At 44.7% G+C, this 23,310-nt stretch overlaps 1 protein-coding gene across 1 annotated transcript in view; it reads left to right on the forward strand.

Moving 5' to 3' along the window:
* Positions 1 to 21,114, forward strand: part of LOC128692346 (neprilysin-4) — a 39,145-nt gene extending 18,031 nt beyond the window's left edge. Inside the window, exons 3-9 of the mRNA XM_070080570.1 lie at positions 3,114 to 3,210; positions 6,299 to 6,475; positions 7,493 to 7,655; positions 8,252 to 8,461; positions 9,730 to 9,836; positions 12,920 to 13,092; positions 20,870 to 21,114. Coding sequence (XP_069936671.1) covers positions 3,169 to 3,210; positions 6,299 to 6,475; positions 7,493 to 7,655; positions 8,252 to 8,461; positions 9,730 to 9,836; positions 12,920 to 13,092; positions 20,870 to 20,969 — 972 coding nt within the window. The 5' untranslated portion in view covers positions 3,114 to 3,168 and the 3' untranslated portion in view covers positions 20,970 to 21,114. The remainder of the gene's footprint in view (positions 1 to 3,113; positions 3,211 to 6,298; positions 6,476 to 7,492; positions 7,656 to 8,251; positions 8,462 to 9,729; positions 9,837 to 12,919; positions 13,093 to 20,869) is intronic.
* Positions 21,115 to 23,310: the final 2,196 nt, after the last annotated feature.

Genomic DNA, 23,310 nt, shown 5'->3' on the forward strand with positions numbered 1-23,310 from the left:
GTGTACTTCCTGTGTACTTCCCGTGTACTTCCCGTGTACTTCCTGTGTACTTCCGTGTACTTCCCGTGTACTTCCCGTGTACTTCCTGTGTACTTCCCGTGTACTTCCGTGTACTTCCCGTGTACTTCCGTGTACTTCCCGTGTACTTCCTGTGTACTTCCCGTGTACTTCCGTGTACTTCCCGTGTACTTCCCGTGTACTTCCCGTGTACTCACCTGTACTTCCCGTGTACTTCCCGTGTACTTCCCGTGTACTTCCGTGTACTTCCGTGTACTTCCCGTGTACTTCCGTGTACTTCCCGTGTACTTCCCGTGTAGTTCCCGTGAACTTCCGTGTACTTCCCCTGTACTTCCCTTGTACTTCCCTTGTACTTCCCTTGTACTTCCCCTGTACTTCCCCTGTACTTCCCTTGTACTTCCCTTGTACTTCCCCTGTACTTCCCTTGTACTTCCCCTGTACTTCCCTTGTACTTCCCCTGTACTTCCTGTGTACTCACCTGTATTTCCCGTGTACTTCCCGTGTACTTCCTATGTACACACCTGTACTTCCCGTGTACTCACCTGTACTTCCTGTGTACTCACCTGTACTTCCCGTGTACTTCCCGTGTACTTCCTGTGTACTCACCTGTACTTCCCGTGTACTCACCTGTACTTCCCGTGTACTCACCTGTACTTCCCGTGTACTTCCTGTGTACTCACCTGTACTTCCCGTGTACTCACCTGTACTTCCCGTGTACTTCCCGTGTACTTCCCGTGTACTTCCGTGTACTTCCCGTGTACTTCCTGTGTACTCACCTGTATTTCCCGTGTACTTCCCGTGTACTTCCTGTGTACTCACCTGTACTTCCCGTGTACTCACCTTTACTTCCTGTGTACTCACCTGTACTTCCCGTGTACTTCCTGTGTACTCACCTGTATTTCCCGTGTACTTCCCGTGTACTTCCTGTGTACTCACCTGTACTTCCCGTGTACTCACCTGTACTTCCTGTGTACTCACCTGTACTTCCCGTGTACTTCCCGTGTACTTCCCGTGTACTTCCTGTGTACTCACCTGTACTTCCCGTGTACTGACCTGTACTTTCTGTGTACTCACCTGTACTTCCCGTGTACTCACCTGTACTTCCCGTGTACTCACCTGTACTTCCCATGTACTCACCTGTACTTCCTGTGTACTCACCTGTACTTCCCGTGTACTTCCTGTGTACTCACCTGTACTTCCTGTGTACTCACTTGTACTTCCTGTGTACTCACTTGTACTTCCTGTGTACTCACTTGTACTTCCTGTGTACTTCCCGTATACTTCCTGTGTACTCACCTATAGTTCCCGTGTATTTCCCGTGTACTTCCTGTGTACTCACCTGTACTTCCTGTGTACTCACCTGTACTTCCTGAGTACTCACCTGTACTTCCCGTGTACTCACCTGTACTTCCTGTGTACTCACCTGTACTTCCCGTGTTCTCACCTGTACTTCCCGTGTACTCACCTGTACTTCCCGTGTAATCGCCTGTACTTCCCGTGTACTCACATGTACTTCCCGTGTACTCACCTGTACTTCCCGTGTACTCACCTGTACTTCCCGTGTACTCACCTGTACTTCCCGTGTACTCACCTGTACTTTCCGTGTACTCACCTGTACTTCCCGTGTACTCACCTGTACTTCCGGTGTTCTTCCCGTGTACTCACCTGTACTTCCGGTGTACTCACCTGTACTTCCCGTGTACTCACCTGTACTTCCCGTGTGCTCACCTGTACTTCCCGTGTACTCACCTGTGCTTCCCGTGCACTCACCTGTACTTCCGGCGTACTTCCCGTGTACTCACCTGTACTTCCGGTGTACTTCCCGTGCACTCACCTGTGCTTCCGGTGCACTTCCCGTGTACTCACCTGTACTTCCTGTGTGCTTCTCGTGTACTTCCCGTGCACTCACCTGTGCTTCCGGTGTACTTCCCGTGTACTCACCTGTACTTCCCGTGCATTCACCTGTACTTCCGGTGTACTTCCTGTGTACTCACCTGTACTTCCGGTGTACTTCCCGTGTACTCACCTGTACTTCCGGTGTATTTCCCGTGTACTCACCTGTACTTTCTGTGTGCTTCCCGTGTACTTCCCGTGCACTCACCTATACTTCCGGTGTACTTCCCGTGCACTCACCTGTGCTTCCGGTGCACTTCCCGTGTACTCACCTGTACTTCCGGTGTACTCACCTGTACTTCCTGTGTGCTTCCCGTGTACTTCCCGTGCACTCACCTGTGCTTCCAGTGTACTTCCCGTGTACTCACCTGTACTTCCCGTGCACTCACCTGTACTTCCGGTGTACTTCCTGTGTACTCACCTGTACTTCCGGTGTACTTCCCGTGTACTCACCTGTACTTCCGGTGTATTTCCCGTGTACTCACCTGTACTTCCTGTGTGCTTCCCGTGTACTTCCCGTGCACTCACCTGTACTTCCGGTGTACTTCCCGTGTACTCACCTGTACTTCCCGTGTACTCACCTGTATTTCCCGTGTACTCACCTGTACTTCCCCTAAAACTGTCTTCCCTTTTTACCCCCCTGTCTTCCCTTTTTACTTCCCCCGTCTTCCCCGCACTTCCTTTTTCTTCCCTGTCTACCCCAGTCTTCCCCTTTTACTACCCCCCCTTCCCCTTTTCCACCCCAATTGCCCTTCCCTTTTCTTCCTAGGCCCTTTCCCCGTCTTCCCTTTTCTTCCCCCGGCCCTTCCCCAGTCTTCCCCCCACTTCCCTTTTTCTTCCCCTTTTACCTTCCCCAGTCTTCCTTTTTCTTCCCCTTTTCTTCCCCCTTTTTGCCCCCTTACTCTCCCTGTCTTCCCTTTTTCTCCCCCCGTTCCCCTTTTACTTCCCTGTTTCTTTCCCCTGTTAAAACCCCTTTTACCCCTTTTCTTCCCTGTCTTCCCCCGTCTTCCCGTCTCCCCTGTACTTTTTCCTTTTGGGACCCCCCGACTTCCCCCACTTCCCTTTTCTTTCCCCTGCCCTTGGCCCTTTCCCTATTACCCCCCTTGCCTTTCCCTTCCTCTGTACTTGCCGTGTACTTCCCCTGTACTTGTCGTGTACTTTCCCTGTACTTGCCGTGTACCTGAGCTGTGTTGGTGTTGCAGGTGGCGGTCATGTGTGACTTACGTTACTGGTAACCTGGGCTACGTTGTTGGTGCCATGTTTGTGAAGCGTTACTTTCCGGAGGCCAGCAAGAACGATGTGAGTTCTCTCTCTCTCTCTCTCTCTCTCTCTCTCTCTCTCTATATATATATATATATATATATATATATATATATATATATATATATATATATATATATATATATATATATATATATATATATATATATATGCATACATATATACAGTGAGGCTCAGGTTAGATTATATATGAAGGAGGGAGATTATTTTCCAGTAAAAGTAGGTCTTAGGGATTATAAGAGAAGTAAATGCTGGGGTGTTTGGGAGACGTGTGAGATTGGGTAATAAAGAATCTAATACAAAGTGAGTGTTGCAACAGTTTCTTTTTGCCGATGACACTGTGCTTCTGGGAGATCCTGAAGAGAAGTTACAAAGGCTGGTGGACGAATTTGCGAGGGTGTGTAAAAGAGGGAAGCTGAAAGTGAAGATAGGAAACACCAAGGTAATGAGGATAACAAAAAAAATAGGTAATAAAAGATTAGCAGGAGGGATTATGGAGGAAGTGAATGGAAATGAATGTGTTCAGATATTTGGTTTTACAAAGGGGCGTTCCTGTCTTACGAATTTGCTAACTTTTCTCGCTAAGGTGTTTGATGAGATAGATCATGGTAATGAATATGATATTGTGTATATGGACTTCAGTAAGGCTTTCGATAGTTCCACATCAAAGACTTTTGAGGAAACTTAAGGCACACGGAATAGGAGGAGAGATTTTTTCCTGGGTAGAGGCATGGCTGACAAATAGACAGCAGAGAGTTTGCATAAATGGGGAGAAATCAGAATGGGGGCAAGTCACAAGCGGTATTCCACAGGGGCCAGTGTTGGGCCCCTTGTTGTTCACAATGTACATAAACGATATAGATGAAGGAATAAATAGTGACATATGCAAATTTGCTGATGACACCAAAATAGGCCGTCCAATTCATTCTATTGAGGACATTAGTGCACTCCAGGAAGATTTGAATAGACTGATGCAATGGTCGGAGAAGTGGCAGATGCAGTTTAATACAGACAAATATTGGATAGGACAATAACCATGCCACTTATAAACTGAATAGTGTTATGGTTAGCAGTAATCTAAAACCAAAATAACAGTGCATTAGTGTTCGCAATAAAGCTAACAGAATTCTTGGCTTCATATCAAGAAGTATAAATAATAGAAGTCGTCAGGTTGTTCTTCAAATCTATATATCCATGGTTAGGCCTCATTTAAATTATGCTGCTCAGTTCTGGTCACCATATTACTGAATGGATATAAATGCACTGGAAAACGTACAGAGGAGGATGACAAAGTTGATCCCATGTATCAGAAATCTTCCCTATGAGGATAGACTGAGGGCCCTGAATCCGCACTCTCTAGAAAGGCGTAGAATTAGGGGGGATATGATTGAGGTGTATAAATGGAAAACAGGAATAAATAAAGGGGATGTAAATAGCGTGCTGAAAATATCAAGCCAAGACAGGACTCGAAGCAATGGTTTCAATTTGGAAAAGTTCAGATTCAGGAAGGATGTAGGAAAGCACTGGTTTGGTAATAGAGTTGTGGATGAGTGGAACAAACTCCCGAGTACCGTCATACATGAGTGGGTGTGGGTGAGTTGGACCTGAATAGCTTGGGCTACCAGGTCTGGTGCCGTGCTCCTTCCTTAAGTGGAAGTGACCTGATTAGGTGGTCATTGTTCAAGACCGGGGGGTGGCATGGACCTGCTTTGCATGGGTCAGTAGGCCTGTTGCAGTATTGTTTCTTATGTTATTATGGACTTGTCAGCAGATGGGTCTATGAAAGACAAGATGAACCATAGAAATGAGAGAAAAAAAGGTGGATGGAGCTCTGAGGAGTTTGTGGAGGCAAAGAACGTTATCCATTGAAACGAAAGGGAGGAAATATATGAGAGTATAGTGTTGTGAACGTTGCAGCGAGGAGGAGACTGGAAGTAGTTTAGATGTGTCTGAGAGCATTGTGTGGTGTAAATTTTATGCAGAGAATTAGTAGTTTGAAGATTAGATGTGAGAAGGATTACTAAAAGTATTATGCAGAGGGCTGAGGAGGGGCTGTTGAGGTGGTTCGGACATTTAGAGAAGGTGAAACAAAATCGAATGACTTGGAGGGCATATAAATCCGTAGCGAATGGAAAACAGGGTAGGGGTCGTCCTAGGAAAGGTTGGAGAGAGGGTTAAAGAAGGTTTTGTATGCAAGGGGCTTCGACGTCCAGCAAGTCTCGTAAAAAGAAATGAATGGAAGCAAGTGGTTCTTATGACTTGACGAGCTGCTGGAGTGTCAGAAAAATAATATTTATGAAGGGACTCAGGAAAATCTGTTAGCTAAAGTTGAGTCCTGGAGATGGGAAGTACAGTGCCAGGACTCTGAAGGAAGGGTGGGGATATTTGCAGTTTCGAACTGTAGTATAGGTCCTCCTCTTGCAAGACAGTGATGGAGTGAGTGATGATGGAAGGGTTTCTTCTTTTTTGGGTCACCCTGCCTCAGTGGGAGACGGCCGGTATGGTGAATATATATATTCAACACACCGGTCGAATGGGTAAAACTTACAATTTTGGTTTAAATAGCAACGCTTTTCTTGCCGAATAAGGCAAGCGAAAATTTGTGTATGCAATAATTTCGCAAAAAAAAAAATTCTGAATATAACGAAAAAAAAACATATTCCATTGTGTTTGTTTATTATTAAATTATTGTAAACTTATCTAAACTATATTTAGTTGGATTAGGCTAAATTAAATTGCGCTTCTTATAATAAGGTTAGGTAAGTTTTCTAAGGCTCTTTTGGTACAAAATTATTGATTTTTACATTACCATAAATGAAAACATATATTTTTAAACGTATAAGAGAAAGTTTTAGAAAAGACTTAATTTTAAATGAGTTCTTGCTAATTGACTAATTTTACCTATTCGGCACGACATTATATATATATATATATATATATATATATATATATATATATATATATATATATATATATATATATATATATATATATATATATATGTATGTATAAATGTGTGTGTGTACGTATTTAAAAACCTCCAGCACTCATTAATTAACCCATACGAGTTGTTTATTGTTGATCTTGTCTTCCCTGGTCCTGACAGACACACGAAATGATCTCCCTCATCCGTGACTCCTTCAAGGACGCTCTGGAGGAGGCCCACTGGATGAACCAGGAGACTCGCTCTGTAGCCCAGGAGAAAGTCGATACCATCATCAAAAACGTGGGATATCCTGAGTACCTTCTCAACAACACTTATATGGATACCATCTACTCTGAGGTGAGGCACAGTATCACCCTCGAGGTGAGGCACAGTATCACCCTCGAGGTGAGGCACAGTATCACCCTCGAGGTGAGGCACAGCATCACCCTCGAGGTGAGGCACAGCATCACCCTCGAGGTGAGGCACAGCATCACCCTCGAGGTGAGGCACAGCATCACCCTCGAGGTGAGGCACAGCATCACCCTCGAGGTGAGGCACAGCATCACCTTCGAGGTTTACATACACCAGTGTTGACAGTATGAAGCCGATTAGAAGAAGCATTCTGAAGCTCTCCCGTGAAAACCAGTGTCTGGAATGGTCGGAGATCTGGCCTCCAATTGACACTGGCTTCTTCCCCCAAAGATTCTACCTCCACCAAAGGCTAACTTCTTCTCTCCAGCTATATACGAAAACGCCTCTCATCTCCAAGTTAGAGTTAGACAAAAGGGTGCCGTCTGACCTTCCCTTCTGCCTTCCAAGGAACGCAGCAACTTAAAAGCTAGTGATGTGATAAGCTTGACATAGCTTGCGACATCACTGTGACGAGACCACCTCTTGCCTTATACTCTATTCTCCTCATACCCTCTACTTTGGCCCTTGCACCCTTTACTCTCTCCTTTCAATCCTTCCCCGAGCCTCTTCCATCTGTGTCTAGCCTTTCTTGGCCTTCCTTCCTTCACCAAATCATTGTCTTCCCATGGTCCCTGTACCTCTGCTCTACTTTGTTGTTGCTGCTAATTTACACGACAGGAAGTATCAGGTGTTAGGTGTTAATCTTATGATGACCCGTTCAAAAGCACCTTAAATGATGCCTCCTAAATTTGTAAACGGAAATACTGTTAAGCTTATAGCAGAGGCTCAGTGCATCCTGCCCTGCAATGGTATCTCAGTGAATCCGGCCCTATGACAGGGACGCAGGGCATTTTCCCTGACTCTCTCCCTCTAATACTACCACTCTCCTTCTCACACTACCACTCTCTCTCCCTCTAACACTACTACTCTCCCTCTCACACTACCACTCTCTCTCCCTCTCAGCTGAGCTTCAACCCCGACACGCACTTCGAGAACGTGATCAAGATGTTGCAGTTCCACGCGCGCACCAACCATAACCTTCTGGCCATCCCCGTCAACCGCACCGCCTGGGTCACCTCCCCCGCCGTCGTCAACGCCTACTACAGCAGGTCCAAGAACATGATCGGTCAGTCACCTATCTGCCTCACCAACTCATCTTCACCCCCCACACAGTACAATCTACCTCCCCGTCTCTCACACAAGTTTACTAACTAAAATACTCATAAATAAATGAGGAATGTTTCTCATCATAGAATCATCTGTTAAGACCTTAAAATTTATTATATTACTTTTAAACTTAGGCGAGGTTCTAGGCGTGTCCAGTTAATTTCAGCTAATAATTAAATATTAGAATATATTATGGAAGATATAAGTGACTTCAGCATGTTGTTATAGCAGTGTTTGCTGTAGAGTAACCTCGAAATTATTTTTGTTATTGTTACCCTTTGTGGCAGTATTTGTGGACTCCTGTGCTTCTCCCTGTGTGCCTCCTCCGTCTGCCTGTCTCTGTGTCCCCCTTCTATCTCTGACCCCTTTGTTTCTGTCCCTTCCATTTCTACTTACCTCTATCTTACAGTCCCTCTGGCTCCTGCCTGTTTCTGCCTTCGCCTCTCTTATTTCTCCTCTTCTGTCCTTCCTTCAGTATTTGCATACCTTTCTCTCTCTTCCACTGAATTTTGCACTTCTTCCCTCTCTGCCTACCTGACTTCCTCCCTCCTTCAGTGTTCCCAGCAGGCATCCTGCAGCCTCCATTCTATCACCCTGCCTTCCCTCGTTCTCTCAACTACGGCGGCATCGGTGTCGTCATCGGCCACGAGATCACTCACGGCTTCGACGACCGAGGGAGACAGTTTGACAAGAACGGCAACCTTCAGCAGTGGTGGACCCCAGATGACGTCTCCAAGTTCTACCAGCGAGCCTCCTGCATGCTGGGTCAGTCAGTCAGTCTTAGAGATGGTCTGCATGTTGGGTCAGTTAACTTTAGAGATAGTCTCCCACATGTGGGTCATTCCACCCAGTTTTAGGGCCACAATAAGGTCACTCGGTCAGTTGTCTTGTGTAGAGTGCTGGACTTTGTTGCTCGTGGAAGAATTTGCGGCAAACTAAACTTTGTTTGGTAAATGGACACAGATGCAACTAATGTGACATTGTGTTGTGGCAACGTTTCGCTCTCCAGGAGCTTTGTCAGGCCGGCTTGTCAAAGCTCCTAGAAAGCGAAACGTTGCCACAATAAAATGCCACTTTACCTGCATCTATGTCCATTTACCTGTCATTTTGTCGGTAATTCTGCCATTATTTCCAAACTAAACTTTGCCCGGGAGTTTTATTAGTAAGAACGCTCGTGTTTGTGAACTCTCTTTCAAATAAGTGAGTCCCTCTTTGCGCAACACACACCAAGTACCTTCTTATATATCATCATTTAATGCCTAGGCTATAAAGTGACCTCTTTTGTTAATTATCCTTTTTTTTAATTCAAATTACGTCGTAATGAACGACTGTCAATGAATAAACAGAAGTATGGACGGGAAGCCCCAACTAGTCCAACTAGTCCTTGAAGACCAACTAGGAGACTGACAGGTACTAGTCTTTGAAGACCAACTAGGAGACTGACAGGTGCTAGTCTTTGAAGACCTACTAGGAGACTGACAGGTGCTAGTCTTTGAAGACCTACTAGAAGACTAACAGGTGCTAGTCTTTGAAGACCTACTAGGAGACTGACAGGTGCTAGTCTTTGAAGACCTACTAGGAGACTGACAGGTGCTAGTCTTTGAAGACCTACTAGGAGACTGACAGGTGCTAGTCTTTGAAGACCTACTAGGAGACTGACAGGTGCTAGTCCTTGAAGACCAACTAGGAGACTGACAGGTGCTAGTCCTTGAAGACCAACTAGGAGACTGACAGGTGCTAGTCCTTGAAGACCAACTAGGAGACTGACAGGTGCTAGTCCTTGAAGACCAACTAGGAAACTGACAGGTGCTAGTCCTTGAAGACCAACTAGGAGACTGACAGGTGCTAGTCCTTGAAGACCTACTAGGAGACTGACAGGTGCTAGTCCTTGAAGACCAACTAGGAGACTGACAGGTGCTAGTCCTTGAAGACCAACTAGGAGACTGACAGGTGCTAGTCCTTGAAAACCTACTAGGAGATTGACAGGTTCTGATCTCAGAGACTAAGTGATTGACAAGTGTTGGTCTCCACAGACCAGTATGGAGAGTACAAGGTGGATGACGTAGGTCTGAAGATCAACCCCGTGAACACACTGGGTGAGAACATCGCTGACAACGCTGGCATCAAGATCTCCTACCAGGTACTGACCACGTTCTCAGCCAGGTACTGACCACGTTCCCAACCAGGTACTGACCACGTGTCCAGCCAGGTGTTGACCACGTGTCCAGCCAGGTACTGACCACGTGTCCAGTCAGGTACTAACCACGTGTCCAGCCAGGTACTGATCACGTGTCCAGCCAGGTACTGACCACGTGTCCAGCCAGGTACTGACCACGTGTCCAGCCAGGTACTGACCACGTGTCCAGCTAGGCTGGCAAGGTGAGGGATTAAAGAAGATCAGGGAGGGTGTAACGGAGGGGGGGATTGAAAAGGAGGGAGAAATAGAGGGAGGTAGAGAGTGAAGGACGGACTAAAGAGTAGAAAGGAAGAAATAGAAGGAAAGATTGAAGAAGGACAAGGAAGAAGAGAACCAGTATTTTAAGAAGAGGAAGGGAGGTAGGATGGAAGGGGTGAAGGAGGGAGGGATGGTGGATGGGAGGGAGGGGGGGAGGGAGGCATTAAATAAGGAGAGAGAGAGAGAGAGAGAGAGAGGGGGGGGGGAAATAAGAGTGAACAAACAAGAGTTTAGAGAGAGAATTTGCACATCTATTGTTTCATCACAGCAGGATGTTGACAGTCGCACCACAGTACACTCTTCCCTCTCAATGTTTATACCTCTTTCCTTATATCTTCCCTCCCCCATCCCACTGCCCCCTCTCCCACCACTCCTCCCTTCCCCCACCTGTGATACCAGTTCCACTTACGGTGCACAATCCACCCCTGGTCACGCAGTACGGGCGTGAAACACTGCCAGAGATACTGCAACGACTAAAACCCCAGCAGCAGCGACAACTGTGACGACGATAACAACAAAAAGCTAAAAGAACAACAGCAGTGACCACGACGACAGCGGCTGCGGCAACAACAACAACAACCTGTCTCTACAACGCTGTCTTGGACTCGCCAGAAGACAAGCAAAACTTTACAAAAGCCCTGGACAACTGTGATCATCGGTCACATAAAATGCCTGCACACGGAATATCCCAACTTCAAACTTTTACCAAATCTGACCCAGTGAACAATAGACAACAATCAGAGACGACCAGAAATAAATACTCTAAACAGTATTTCACTGCTGTCTAGAGGGTGTTCGGGGTCAGCGCCCCCATGGCCCAGTCCTTGACCAGGCCTCCCCTGTGGTGAACGATCACTGTGCTCTCTCTGATTTTCTTCTTCATGGTTATATCTGAACTAAACAGAAACATTAACCGTAGCACCGTGTTCTCATGTGTATGAGAGTGGCTGAGTTCTTGGAGACAATCTGAGTTCTTGGAGACAATCTGAGTTCTTGGAGACAATCTGAGTTCTTGGAGACACTCTGAGTTCTTGGAGACAGTCTGAGTTCTTGGAGACACTCTGAGTTCTTGGAGACACTCTGAGTTCTTGGAGACAGTCTGAGTTCTTGGAGACAGTCTGAGTTCTACTCAAGCACGAGTAATGGCACTAATAACACGGAGAACACGTCCAATAAAGCATGCAAGCGAGACTTCATTAAGAAGTGGTGCAGACACACTCATAGTTCAGATCAGTGATGAACAGATTAGCAAAGATTAGTAGAAAAAGTGGTTTACACGTCGATACACATGAAGAAATATATTGCATGCAAGTACTAACCACGACCACAAACATGGAGAGACAATCTTCTTCCGGGCTGGACAGGTGACCAGAACTGCACGTTACTAGCCGAGGGAAAGAAAGAACTGTAATATAATGGAAGGGCACAGTAACAGGGAGGCCAGGGGAAAGTTCTTTATAACATTAGTAGGTACCAGGACATTTCTCACCCAACACCTAAATACTTCCAGGTACTGGAGTTTCTTACTCACAGGACTGGAGAGTTTTTCTTACATAAGATGTGATATTCCAGCAAGACTGGAACCTAGACAAACTTGTTTCGTGGATACCACCTAGAGAGTCAGCTAACACACAGGTATATTTTGTTTACCTCAAAGAGGAAGAGGACAGCAGAGGTGTAAAGAAAGTCTTCGTGCCTAGGAACTGAAGTGAGAAAGGAAAGGTGTAGGGGAGGGAGGGTGAGAAAGAGAGAGGTGGGAGAGAAAGGGAAAGAGAGGAGGAAAAGGGAGAAAGGTGAGCGAAGGAGAAGGAAAGGAGACGGAACGGAGAGAGGGAGGGGGGGAAGAGGGAGTAAGGTAGAATGGGATGTGGTGGGGAGACAGAGGGAGGCTGGGTGAAAGGAAAGGAAGAGTGGGAGTTGGGGAGAGTGAGTGGGAGTTGAGGAAACATGATTGATTGTGGGGGGGGGTGAGAGCAACCTTCAGAGGACAGGACACAGGTAATTTCACCGTTGTTTAACGATGAAAAATTGATATATAAGACAGTCAAGACAGGTGTGCAGCAGCTGGGTATCTTTATAGTTGAAAGGTTTCGCCTGCACGGTAGACTTCTTCAATCACATACACAGGAGAATAAATATGAAGACAGTGGCAGTAGCGTGGCTGAACTATGAACTATGGTCTATGAACACTTCTACAGGCTGAGGGACTGACCACCTCAGGAACTCCATCAAGGTTGATGGATTGATTATATCAACTTTGCCTCGCCACTACTGCCGCTGTTTTCATATTTATTCTCCTCTGTATGTAACTGAAGAAGTCTACTGTGTAGGCGAAACGTTTCAACAACAAAGATACCCAACTGTTGCACATGTGTCTTGCTCATTCACTGATGTCTACTCAAGCTTAATACTCATCTTATATTGAAAAATAAGTTAACATCAGAACACAGTTGTGTTTCCTAGTAAAGTAGTATTGATTATCTTTATATGTAATAATGTTTAGAAAGTGTGTGTGTGTGTGTGTGTGTGTGTGTGTGTGTGTGTGTGTGTGTGTGTGTGTGTGTGTGTGTGTGTGTGTGTGTGTGTGTGTGTGTGTGTGTGTGTGTGTGTGTGTGTGTGTGTGTGTGTGTGTGTGTGTGTGTGTATGAGTCGTGAGTTAGAATTTTTTCGAAAGGAATTGCAAAGGAAATCATATTTCTGGTGTACATTCTTTTTATTTTATTTTCCTGCTGCTGCTGCTGCTGCTGCTGTTAATGGTGATGGTGTAGGCGTACCAGAACTGGAGGAAGAACAACGAGGAGACAGTAACAATGCCCTTTGTCAACCTGAGTCATGATCAACTCTTCTTCCTCAACTTCGGTCAGATCTGGTGCGAGGTCAACAGCCCTGAAGCCATGCTCACCAAGATCCGTAGCGGCCAGCACTCACCTAACAGGTTCAGGTCAGTCAGTCATCTAACAAGTTCACCTGACTCCAGTCCTCCTACTTCTGTATGTTTTCCATGTTCCTTTATTCTGATCATTTGCCAACCTGCCTGGTGTCTACCTGGAGGGTATTCCGGGGGTTAACGCCCACGTGGCCCAGTCCATGACCGGGCCTTCCGGTGGATCAAAGCCTGATTAACCAGGCAGTTACTGTTGTTATGTAATCCAGTGCATAAACCACAGCCTGGCTGATCAGGTACTGACTTTAGTTATTTGTCTTGCTCCCTCTTGAAAGCGCTCAAGTGATCTCTTTTCATTGTATTTCACTCTGTTCTTTGTATCCCTTCCATATTCTTTGTATTCCCTCTCAGTTTACTGCATTCCTTATTTGTTCTTTGTACTCCCATTCTTCCTTGTTGGTACAAGTTTGTCTGTGGCGTCCTGGTATATTTTCAGTATTGTGTCATATTATGTATTGTCTGGCTTTTCACGTTTGTTTTCCACTGAACTTCGTTAAGTGCTTCTACTTTGTCGGTAATTGCTTTTACTGTATCGTTAATGTTGCTAGTAAGTTGTTAAGAGCTTCTGCTGTGTCAATAAGTGCTTGGGTTGATGTTAAGTGCTTCCACTGAGTCTGTTAGTGCTATCCCGTCTTAAGATAAGATAAGATAAGATTTCGTTCGGATTTTTAACCCCGGAGGGTTAGCCACCCAGGATAACCCAAGAAAGTCAGTGCGTCATCGAGGACTGTCTAACTTATTTTCATTGGGGTCCTTAATCTTGTCCCCCAGGATGCGACCCACACCAGTCGACTAACACCCAGGTACCTATTTGCTGCTAGGTGAACAGGACAATAGGTGTAAGGAAACGTGTCGAAATGTTTCCACCCGCCGGGAATCGAACCCGGGCCCTCCGTGTGTGAAGCGGGAGCTTTAGCCACCAGGCCACCGGGCCACCGGGTCTTGATGAAATTAAGACACATGTGCAACATCTGGGTATCTTTATTGTAGACGTTTCGCCATCCAGTGGCTTTATCAATACAAATTCTAGGACATAACTTGAAGACAGTAGAACTATATACAGAAGATGAGGTTATCTCCACGACTATGGTGCTGTTCGCACCTACTCCTAGGTTGAGGGACTGATTACCTCATCTTCGTAGCCATCTTGAAAAGCATAAATTAATCAACGAATCTCAGCATGGTTTTACAAAGGGGCGTTCCTGCCTTACGAATTTATTAACTTTTTTCACTAAGGTATTTGAGGAGGTAGATCATGGTAATGAATATGATATTGTGTATATGGACTTCAGTAAGGCTTTTGACAGGGTCCCACATCAGAGACTATTGAGGAAAATTAAAGCACATGGAATAGGAGGAGAAATTTTTTCCTGGATAGAGGCATGGTTGACAAATAGGCAGCAGAGAGTTTGCATAAATGGGGAGAAATCAGAGTGGGGAAGTGTCACGAGCGGTGTTCCACAGGGGTCAGTGTTGGGCCCCCTGCTGTTCACAATCTACATAAACGACATAGATGAGGGCATAAAGAGCGACATCGGCAAGTTTGCCGATGACACCAAAATAGGCCGTCGAATTCATTCTGACGAGGACATTCGAGCACTCCAGGAAGATTTGAATAGACTGATGCAGTGGTCGGAGAAGTGGCAGATGCAGTTTAATATAGACAAATGCAAAGTTCTAAATGTTGGACAGGACAATAACCATGCCACATATAAACTAAATAATGTAGATCTTAATATTACGGATTGCGAAAAAGATTTAGGAGTTCTGGTTAGCAGTAATCTGAAACCAAGACAACAGTGCATAAGTGTTCGCAATAAAGCTAATAGAATCCTTGGCTTCATATCAAGAAGCATAAATAATAGGAGTCCTCAGGTTGTTCTTCAACTCTATACATCCTTGGTTAGGCCTCATTTAGATTATGCTGCACAGTTTTGGTCACCGTATTACAGAATGGATATAAATTCTCTGGAAAATGTACAAAGGAGGATGACAAAGATGATCCCATGTATCAGAAACCTTCCCTATGAGGATAGACTAAGGGCCCTGAAACTGCACTCTCTAGAAAGACGTAGAATTAGGGGGGATATGATTGAGGTGTATAAATGGAAGACAGGAATAAATAAAGGGGATGTAAATAGTGTGCTGAAAATATCTAGCCTAGACAGGACTCGCAGCAATGGTTTTAAGTTGGAAAAATTCAGATTCAGGAAGGATATAGGAAAGTACTGGTTTGGTAATAGAGTTGTGGATGAGTGGAACAAACTCCCAAGTACCGTTATAGAGGCCAGAACGTTGTGTAGCTTTAAAAATAGGATACCTGACTGTTGCATATGTGTCTTACCTAACAATCTGTCGGTATTTTATACCATTTTAATGTTCAGCTTTAAAAATAGGTTGGATAAATACATGAGTAGATGTGGGTGGGTGTGAGTTAGACCTGATAGCTTGTGCTAACAGGTCGGTTGCCGTGTTCCTCCCTTAAGTCAATGTGACCTGACCTGACTAGGTTGGGTGCTTTGGCTTAAGCCGGTAGGAGACTTGGACCTGCCTCGCATGGGCCAGTAGGCCTTCTGCAGTGTTCCTTCGTTCTTATGTTCTTATGTTCTTATGTTCTTATGTCCTGGAATTTGTATTGATAAAGCCACTGGATGGCGAAACGTCTACAATAAAGATACCCAGATGTTGCACATGTGTCTTAATTTCATCATCTTGTCGGTATTATATACCATTCTTGCACAACTATCCCGTCTTGTTGGTAAATACTTCTTTTTTTTACGACAGTGCACTGTGTCGATGTTTAGGTCGCTGGTAGAGACTTCAGGTGAGTCCTGTGTGTTGCATCTGTCTCTCTTAGCCGACTGGTGTTTCTAGCTTCATCTTAGGTATTTTATCTGTAATGTTGGTAAGTCAGTAATTTGACTGTCTTTAATTACTGACAGATAATTGTCGCAGTTCAGGTTTAGTGGCGGAGACGTTATCTTGGCTGGCACAGTGGATGACCTTGGCAGTGTTGAAGATTAAGACATGTGCAACAGTTGAGTATCTTTATTGATATAAAGTTTCGTCTACACAGTAGACTTCTTCAGTCAAATACATAGGAAGCAGTAAAAATGAAATGAAGAAGATGTGATCAGTCTATTAACCGTGGAGAAAAATGTATTTGAGGTGGTCAGTCCTTCAGCCTGGAGAAGAGTTACAGTTCCATTGTCTGGAACTATATAAGAACATAAGAACGAAGGAACACTGCAGCAGGCCTACTGGCCCATGCGAGGCAGGTCCAAGTCTCCTACCGGCTTAAGCCAATGCACCCAACCTAGTCAGGTCAGGTCACATTGACTTAAGGGAGGAACACGGCAACCGACCTGGTAGCACAAGCTATCAGGTCCAACTCACACCCACCCACACCCACTCATGTATTTATCCAACCTATTTTTAAAGCTACACAACGTTCTGGCCTCTATAACTGTACTCGGGAGTTTGTTCCACTCATCCACAACTCTATTACCAAACCAGTACTTTCCTATATCCTTCCTGAATCTGAATTTTTCCAATTTAAAACCATTGCTGCGACTCCTGTCTAGACTAGATATTTTCAGCACACTATTTACATCCCCTTTATTTATTCCTGTTTTCCATTTATACACCTCAATCATATCCCCCCTAATTCTACGTCTTTCTAGAGAGTGTAGATTCAGGGCCCTTAGTCTATCCCCATAGGGAAGGTTTCTGATACATGGGATCAACTTTGTCATCCTGCTTTGTACATTTTCCAGAGCATTTATGTCCATTCTGTAATACGGTGACCAAAACTGTGCAGCATAATCTAACCAAGGATATATAGAGTTGAAGAACAACCTGAGGACTCCTATTATTTATGCTTCTTGATATGAAGCCAAGGATTCTATTAGCTTTATTGCGAACATTTATACACTGTTGTCTTGGTTTCAGATTACTGCTAACCAGAACTCCTAAATCTTTTTTGCAATAAGTAATATTAAGATCTACATTATTTAGTTTATATGTGGCATGGTTATTGTCCTGTCCAACATTTAGAACTTTGTATTTGTCTATATTAAACTGCATCTGCCACTTCTCCGACCACTGCATCAGTCTATTCAAATCTTCCTGGAGTGCTCTAATGTCCTCGTCAGAATGAATTCGACAGCCTATTTTGGTGTCATCGGCAAACTTGCCGATGTCGCTCTTTATGCCCTCATCTATGTCGTTTATGTAGATTGTGAACAGCAGGGGGCCCAACACTGACCCCTGTGGAACACCGCTAGTGACTCTTCCCCACTATAATTTCTCCCCATTTATGCAAACTCTCTGCTGCCTATTTGTCAACCATGCCTCTATCCAGGAAAAAATTTCTCCTCCTATTCCATGTGCCTTAATTTTCCTCAATAGTCTCTGATGTGGGATCCTGTCCAAAGCCTTACTGAAGTCCATATACACAATATCATATTCATTACCATGATCTACCTCCTCAAATACCTTAGTGAAAAAAGTTGATAAATTCGTAAGGCAGGAACGCCCCTTTGTAAAACCATGCTGAGATTCGTTGATTAATTTATGCTTTTCAAGGTGGCTACGAACTGCCTCGGCAATTATTGATTCCATAAATTTTCCCACTATGGAGGTTAGGTTTATTGGTCTATAGTTCGAAGCTAAGGACCTGTCACCTGCTTTGAAAATAGGTATCACATTTGCCATTTTCCACTTATCTGGCACCATGCCAGTTTGTAGTGATATGTTGAAAAGATTAGCCAAAGGTTTGCTAAGCTCCTCTTTAGATTCCTTTAGAATCCTTGCATACAGTTCATCAGGGCCTGGGGGTTTGTTAGGTTTTAATTTATCTATTTGTCTAAGGACCATGTCACTTGTGACCCTAATAGTGCACAGTTTATTATCGTCCTGTTCTACATAATTTATCATTTCTGGAATATCGCTGGTATCCTCCTGTGTAAAAACTGAGAGGAAGTATGTGTTAAAAATTCTACACATTTCCTTATCACTGTCAGTGAGCTGACCCGAGGAACTTTTGAGTGGGCCTATCTTGTCCCTGATCGTTCATACTACGGAACCGTGTCTTAATCTTCAACTTGTTGGCATTTTATACCATTGACAGTGTTAAGAGATAAGATTTCATTTGGATTTTTAACCCCGCAGGGTTAGCCACCCAGGATAACCCATGAAAGGAAGTGCGTCATCGAGGTTTGTCTGTTTTATTTCCATTGGGGTTCTCAATCTTGTCCCCCAGGATGCGACCCCACATCAGTCGACTAACACCCAGGTACCTACTTGCTGCTAGGTGTAAGGAAACGCTTCGAAATGTTTCTACCCAGCCGGGAATCGAACCCGGGCCATCCGTGTGTGAAGCGAGAGCATTGCTAGCCAGGCCACGGGGTCACCTAATGGGTCTGTTACAATAACTGATTTCTAGAGACTCAGGTATATCCTTCAGAGGCTCATAGTGGGCCTGTCATGGTCATTGTTTCCTGAAGATCCTCAGATATTCGACAGGGGTTTCAGCGGAAAAGTCAGTCACTGCCTCCCTGGAGGACCTCGGGTATCCTTCAGCTGTATCTTAGCGGGTCGACCACAACAACTGCTTCCTGAAGGACTTTAGGTTTTCGCCCAGAGTTCAGAAACTTAGAGAACTATGTTGCTTTCAGTGTCCAGAGCCGTGTTTCACTGTGGGGATGCGTCTTCCAGTGTCACAATCAGAGTTAAAAATCTGCACCGTGATAAGATGTGAGGTAGTTGAGTGGAGAGTGAAGGCTTGAGTGAAGCTCACCCAACACTTCACTCGGACTTATCTAACACTTGTCTTAGTGGGACTCGCCCAACACTCGCTTCGGCAATAAAGCCGAAACGTTTCGCCTGTTTAACGGGCGAAACGTTTTAGATACAGATGAAGGCAGTACTGGCAGTACATATAGTACTAACGGGACCCTACTCGCTTCATTGAGATGCAACACTCGCTAGAGTGACATTCAACACCCACCATACCAGATAATGTCTGGCGCAGCGAGTGTTGTAAGTCACACAAGCGAGTGAAAAAAAAAGCGATAAGATATACATTACATTGTCATCATTGTGGTGTGTTTTGCGGCAGTGTCGCTGATACGAGCCGCGAGGGGGCGTAACCGGATCCTCTAGTCTACACGATTACTGTGAAAACTAACACTGGGAACTGATGCATGTCAAGGTCAGAGCCTATCCCTTAGTGACAGTACCATCCTGGTGCTAGTACCATTCTGGTGCTAGTACCTTCCTGGTGCTAGTACCTTCCTGGTGCTAGTACCTTCCTGGTGCTAGTGCCATCCTGATGCTAGTACCATTCTGGTGCCAGTACCTTCCTGGTGCTAGTACCTTCCTGGTGCTAGTGCCATCCTGATGCTAGTACCATTCTGGTGCTAGTACCTTCCTGATGCTAGTACCATCCTGGTGCTAGTTCCAACTTGGTGTTACCTTCTTAGTGCTCAAGTACTCTCAAACATATAAGTATCCCTCGAGGCTATTCAGAGTTAAGAGATGCAGGCACTTAAGCAAGTGTCAAGTGGCAAGCCTGGCAGGTGAAGATGGCACCCTCCAGGCACCTGTCAAATGGGCCAGCAAGACTCTTTAGTGTTGTATAGTATATGTTTGGAGAAACACATGTATGTGCGTCGTGCCGAATAGGTAAAACTTGTGATTTTGGCTTAAATAGTAACGCTCTTCTTGCCGAATAGAGCAACCAAAAATTTGTGTATGCAATAATTTCGCAAAAATCTTTCTGAGCCTAACGACAAAAATATTTTTCATTGTGTTTGTTTATTAAATTATTGTAAACTTATCTAAAGTATATTTAGTTGGATTAGGCTAAATTAAATTGCGCTTTTTATAATAAGGTTAGGTAAGTTTTCTAAGGTTCTTTTAGTACAAAATTATTAATTTTTATATTAACACAAATGAAAAATATGTCTTTAAACGTATAAGATAAAATTGTAGAAAGGATTTAATGTTAAATGAGTTCTTGCTAATTGACCAGTTTTACCTATTCGGCACGACATATAAGAACATAAGAAGGAACACTGCAGCAGACCTACTGGCCCATGCGAAGCAGGTCCAAGTCACCTCCCGGCTTAAACCAATGACCCACCTAGTCAGGTCAGGTCACATTCACTTAAGGAATGAGCACGGCATCATGCCTTATTAGCACAAGGTAAAATATTGAGAGATACACACCTCTCAGTGTATATACACTGAGAAGTATAGACATCGTATAAGGTGTGTATGTATGTGTAATATATATATATATATATATATATATATATATATATATATATATATATATATATATATATATATATATATATATTATATATATATATATATATATATATATATATATATATATATATATATATATATATATATATATATATATATATATATATATACAAACCTCTAAATGGAATAAGTTATAAGTTTCACTTGTATTTCCCATTTTGTTTCTTAGTCGTGGCTTGAGATGGTTCCCTGAAGAACCACAACATCGTCTGATGATGGTCCACGAAAACCCCGAGACAGCAGCAGTTTCTCTACTACGTGAGGATCAAGCGGAGAAGGGGAAGACGGGAGTGTTGACAGTGACAGAGACAGTTTATTTCCCACTGTATGTTTCAATGGCTGTCTGTCAGCTGTCCGGAGGTTTGATCTCTAATTTGCGGATCAGTTTTGAATTGTTCCAGTCGCTGTCTTTTAATGCTTCGTGTTCTGTTTGCAGGGTGATCGGTACGCTCTCAAACTCGGAGGAGTTCAGTCAAGCCTTCAATTGCCCGGTGGGCAGCAAGATGAACCCTGAGCGAAAGTGTCGAGTGTGGTGAAGCTCTGAGACAAGTGTCAGGTGTGGTGAAGCTTTACACTGAGCTCAAGTGTCAGGTATGGTGAAGCTCTGACTGAGACAATTGTCAGGTATGGTGAGGCTCCACACTGATACAAGTGTCAGGTGTAGTGAGGCTCCACACTGATACAAGTGTCGGGTGTGGTGAGGCTCCACACTGATACAAGTGTCGGGTGTGGTGAGGCTCCACACTGATACAAGTGTCAGGTGTAGTGAGGCTCCACACTGATACAAGTGTCGGCTGTGGTGAGGCTCCACACTGATACAAGTGTCAGGTGTGGTGAGGCTCCACACTGATACAAGTGTCAGGTGTGGTGAGGCTCCACACTGATACAAGTGTCGGGTGTGGTGAGGCTCCACACTGATACAAGTGTCAGGTGTAGTGAGGCTCCACACTGATACAAGTGTCGGGTGTGGTGAGGCTCCACACTGATACAAGTGTCAGGTGTAGTGAGGCTCCACACTGATACAAGTGTCAGGTGTAGTGAGGCTCCACACTGATACAAGTGTCGGGTGTGGTGAGGCTCCACACTGATACAAGTGTCAGGTGTAGTGAGGCTCCACACTGATACAAGTGTCGGGTGTGGTGAGGCTGCACACTGATACAAGTGTCAGGTGTGGTGAGGCTCCACACTGATACAAGTGTCAGGTGTGGTGAGGCTGCACACTGATACAAGTGTCAGGTGTGGTGAGGCTGCACACTGATACAAGTGCCAGGTGTGGTGAGGCTGCACACTGATACAAGTGTCAGGTGTGGTGAGGCTGCACACTGATACAAGTGTCAGGTGTGGTGAGGCTCCACACTGATACAAGTGTCGGGCGTGTTGAGGCTCCACATTGATACAAGTGTCAGGTGTGGTGAGGCTGCACACTGATACAAGTGTTAGGTGTGGTGAGGCTCCACACTGATACAAGTGTTAGGTGTGGTGAGGCTGCACACTGATACAAGTGTTAGGTGTGGTGAGGCTGCACACTGATACAAGTGTTAGGTGTGGTGAGGCTGCACACTGATACAAGTGTTAGGTGTGGTGAGGCTGCACACTGATACAAGTGTTAGGTGTGGTGAGGCTGCACACTGATACAAGTGTTAGGTGTGGTGAGGCTGCACACTGATACAAGTGTCAGGTGTGGTGAGGCTGCACACTGATACAAGTGTCAGGTGTGGTGAGGCTGCACACTGCAGACACAAAACCTGCAACAACAAGAAAGCAGAGAAGATGCAGCAGAAGAAGTTGAGTCAGTCAGTAGTGAGTGTCAGCAGCGAGTGTCAGTCAGCAGCGAGTGTCAGACAGCAGCGAGTGTCAGTCAGCAGCGAGTGTCAGACAGCAGCGAGTGTCAGTCAAGTGTAATAGCCAAGAATTTAAAAATTTCCAAGACAGAAATTAAGGAAATAAACATCAGGATAACACATAACAGTAATAAACTAAGATAAATGAACAGTACTGTGCAATTTTGTGTTAACTTTCTAATAACTTAACGTGGCAATAGAAATGTCTGACTAAATCGTGTTAACTTTAGTGAACTACACGTTGTAATGTGTCCAGCAACGCTCTTGAACTACACTGAGAAAATATGTGTTAATATTCTCTCTCAGAGGAGCGCCATAGCTTGGCTCTGCGTCTAAGACAGCTGATACAGTAGAGTGAGAAGGATTTCTGTGCGGTTTGCCGGGAGTAAGATAAATCTCACTCCTGCCCAGGTTTACTCACCTCTAGCCCTGATAGCCCTATCATACCTAGTTTTAAAATTGTGTATAAACCTCTCTTGGCCACATGTTTGTGCAGGTTAGTCTATTTAATGAGAGGCTTAAGAAATAATTCTTGATGTACCTTTGATTCATCTGTGTCCAAACTTACAGTTGTGCTCTCATGTATCCCTTCCCAGCCTCTCCACCTATTTATCCTCGTCCAACTCCCCTCCCTCGGGTCTTCTGAGTATTTTGTATGTTATTATCACGTCTTCTCTGGTTTTTATATACTTTCATGTCGTCAGGTTCAGTTCAATTAGACTGTCCTTGTAGTTCATTCATCTTAACCCTAAACCATTCTCATACTCCAAGATGGACCTGACATATGTAGTACATAGCGTGCCTGTGTGTGTGTGTGTGTGTGTGTGTGTGTGTGTGTGTGTGTGTGTGTGTGTGTGTGTGTGTGTGTGTGTGTGTGTGTGTGTGTGTGTTCGGAGGGAGACAGTGTATGGAGGGGTCTGGTGGAGGCAGACAGTGTGTGTGGGGATGAAGGTGTGAGAACACTAACACGGTGAGGACATGTGTGTGTCACAGCAGGTGTGGTAGGCAACACACGGTGTGGCAGAGTTCTTAAAAC

This window comes from Cherax quadricarinatus, chromosome 6 (assembly GCF_038502225.1).
Source record: "Cherax quadricarinatus isolate ZL_2023a chromosome 6, ASM3850222v1, whole genome shotgun sequence".
In the NCBI taxonomy this organism is placed as follows: Eukaryota; Metazoa; Arthropoda; class Malacostraca; order Decapoda; family Parastacidae; genus Cherax; species Cherax quadricarinatus.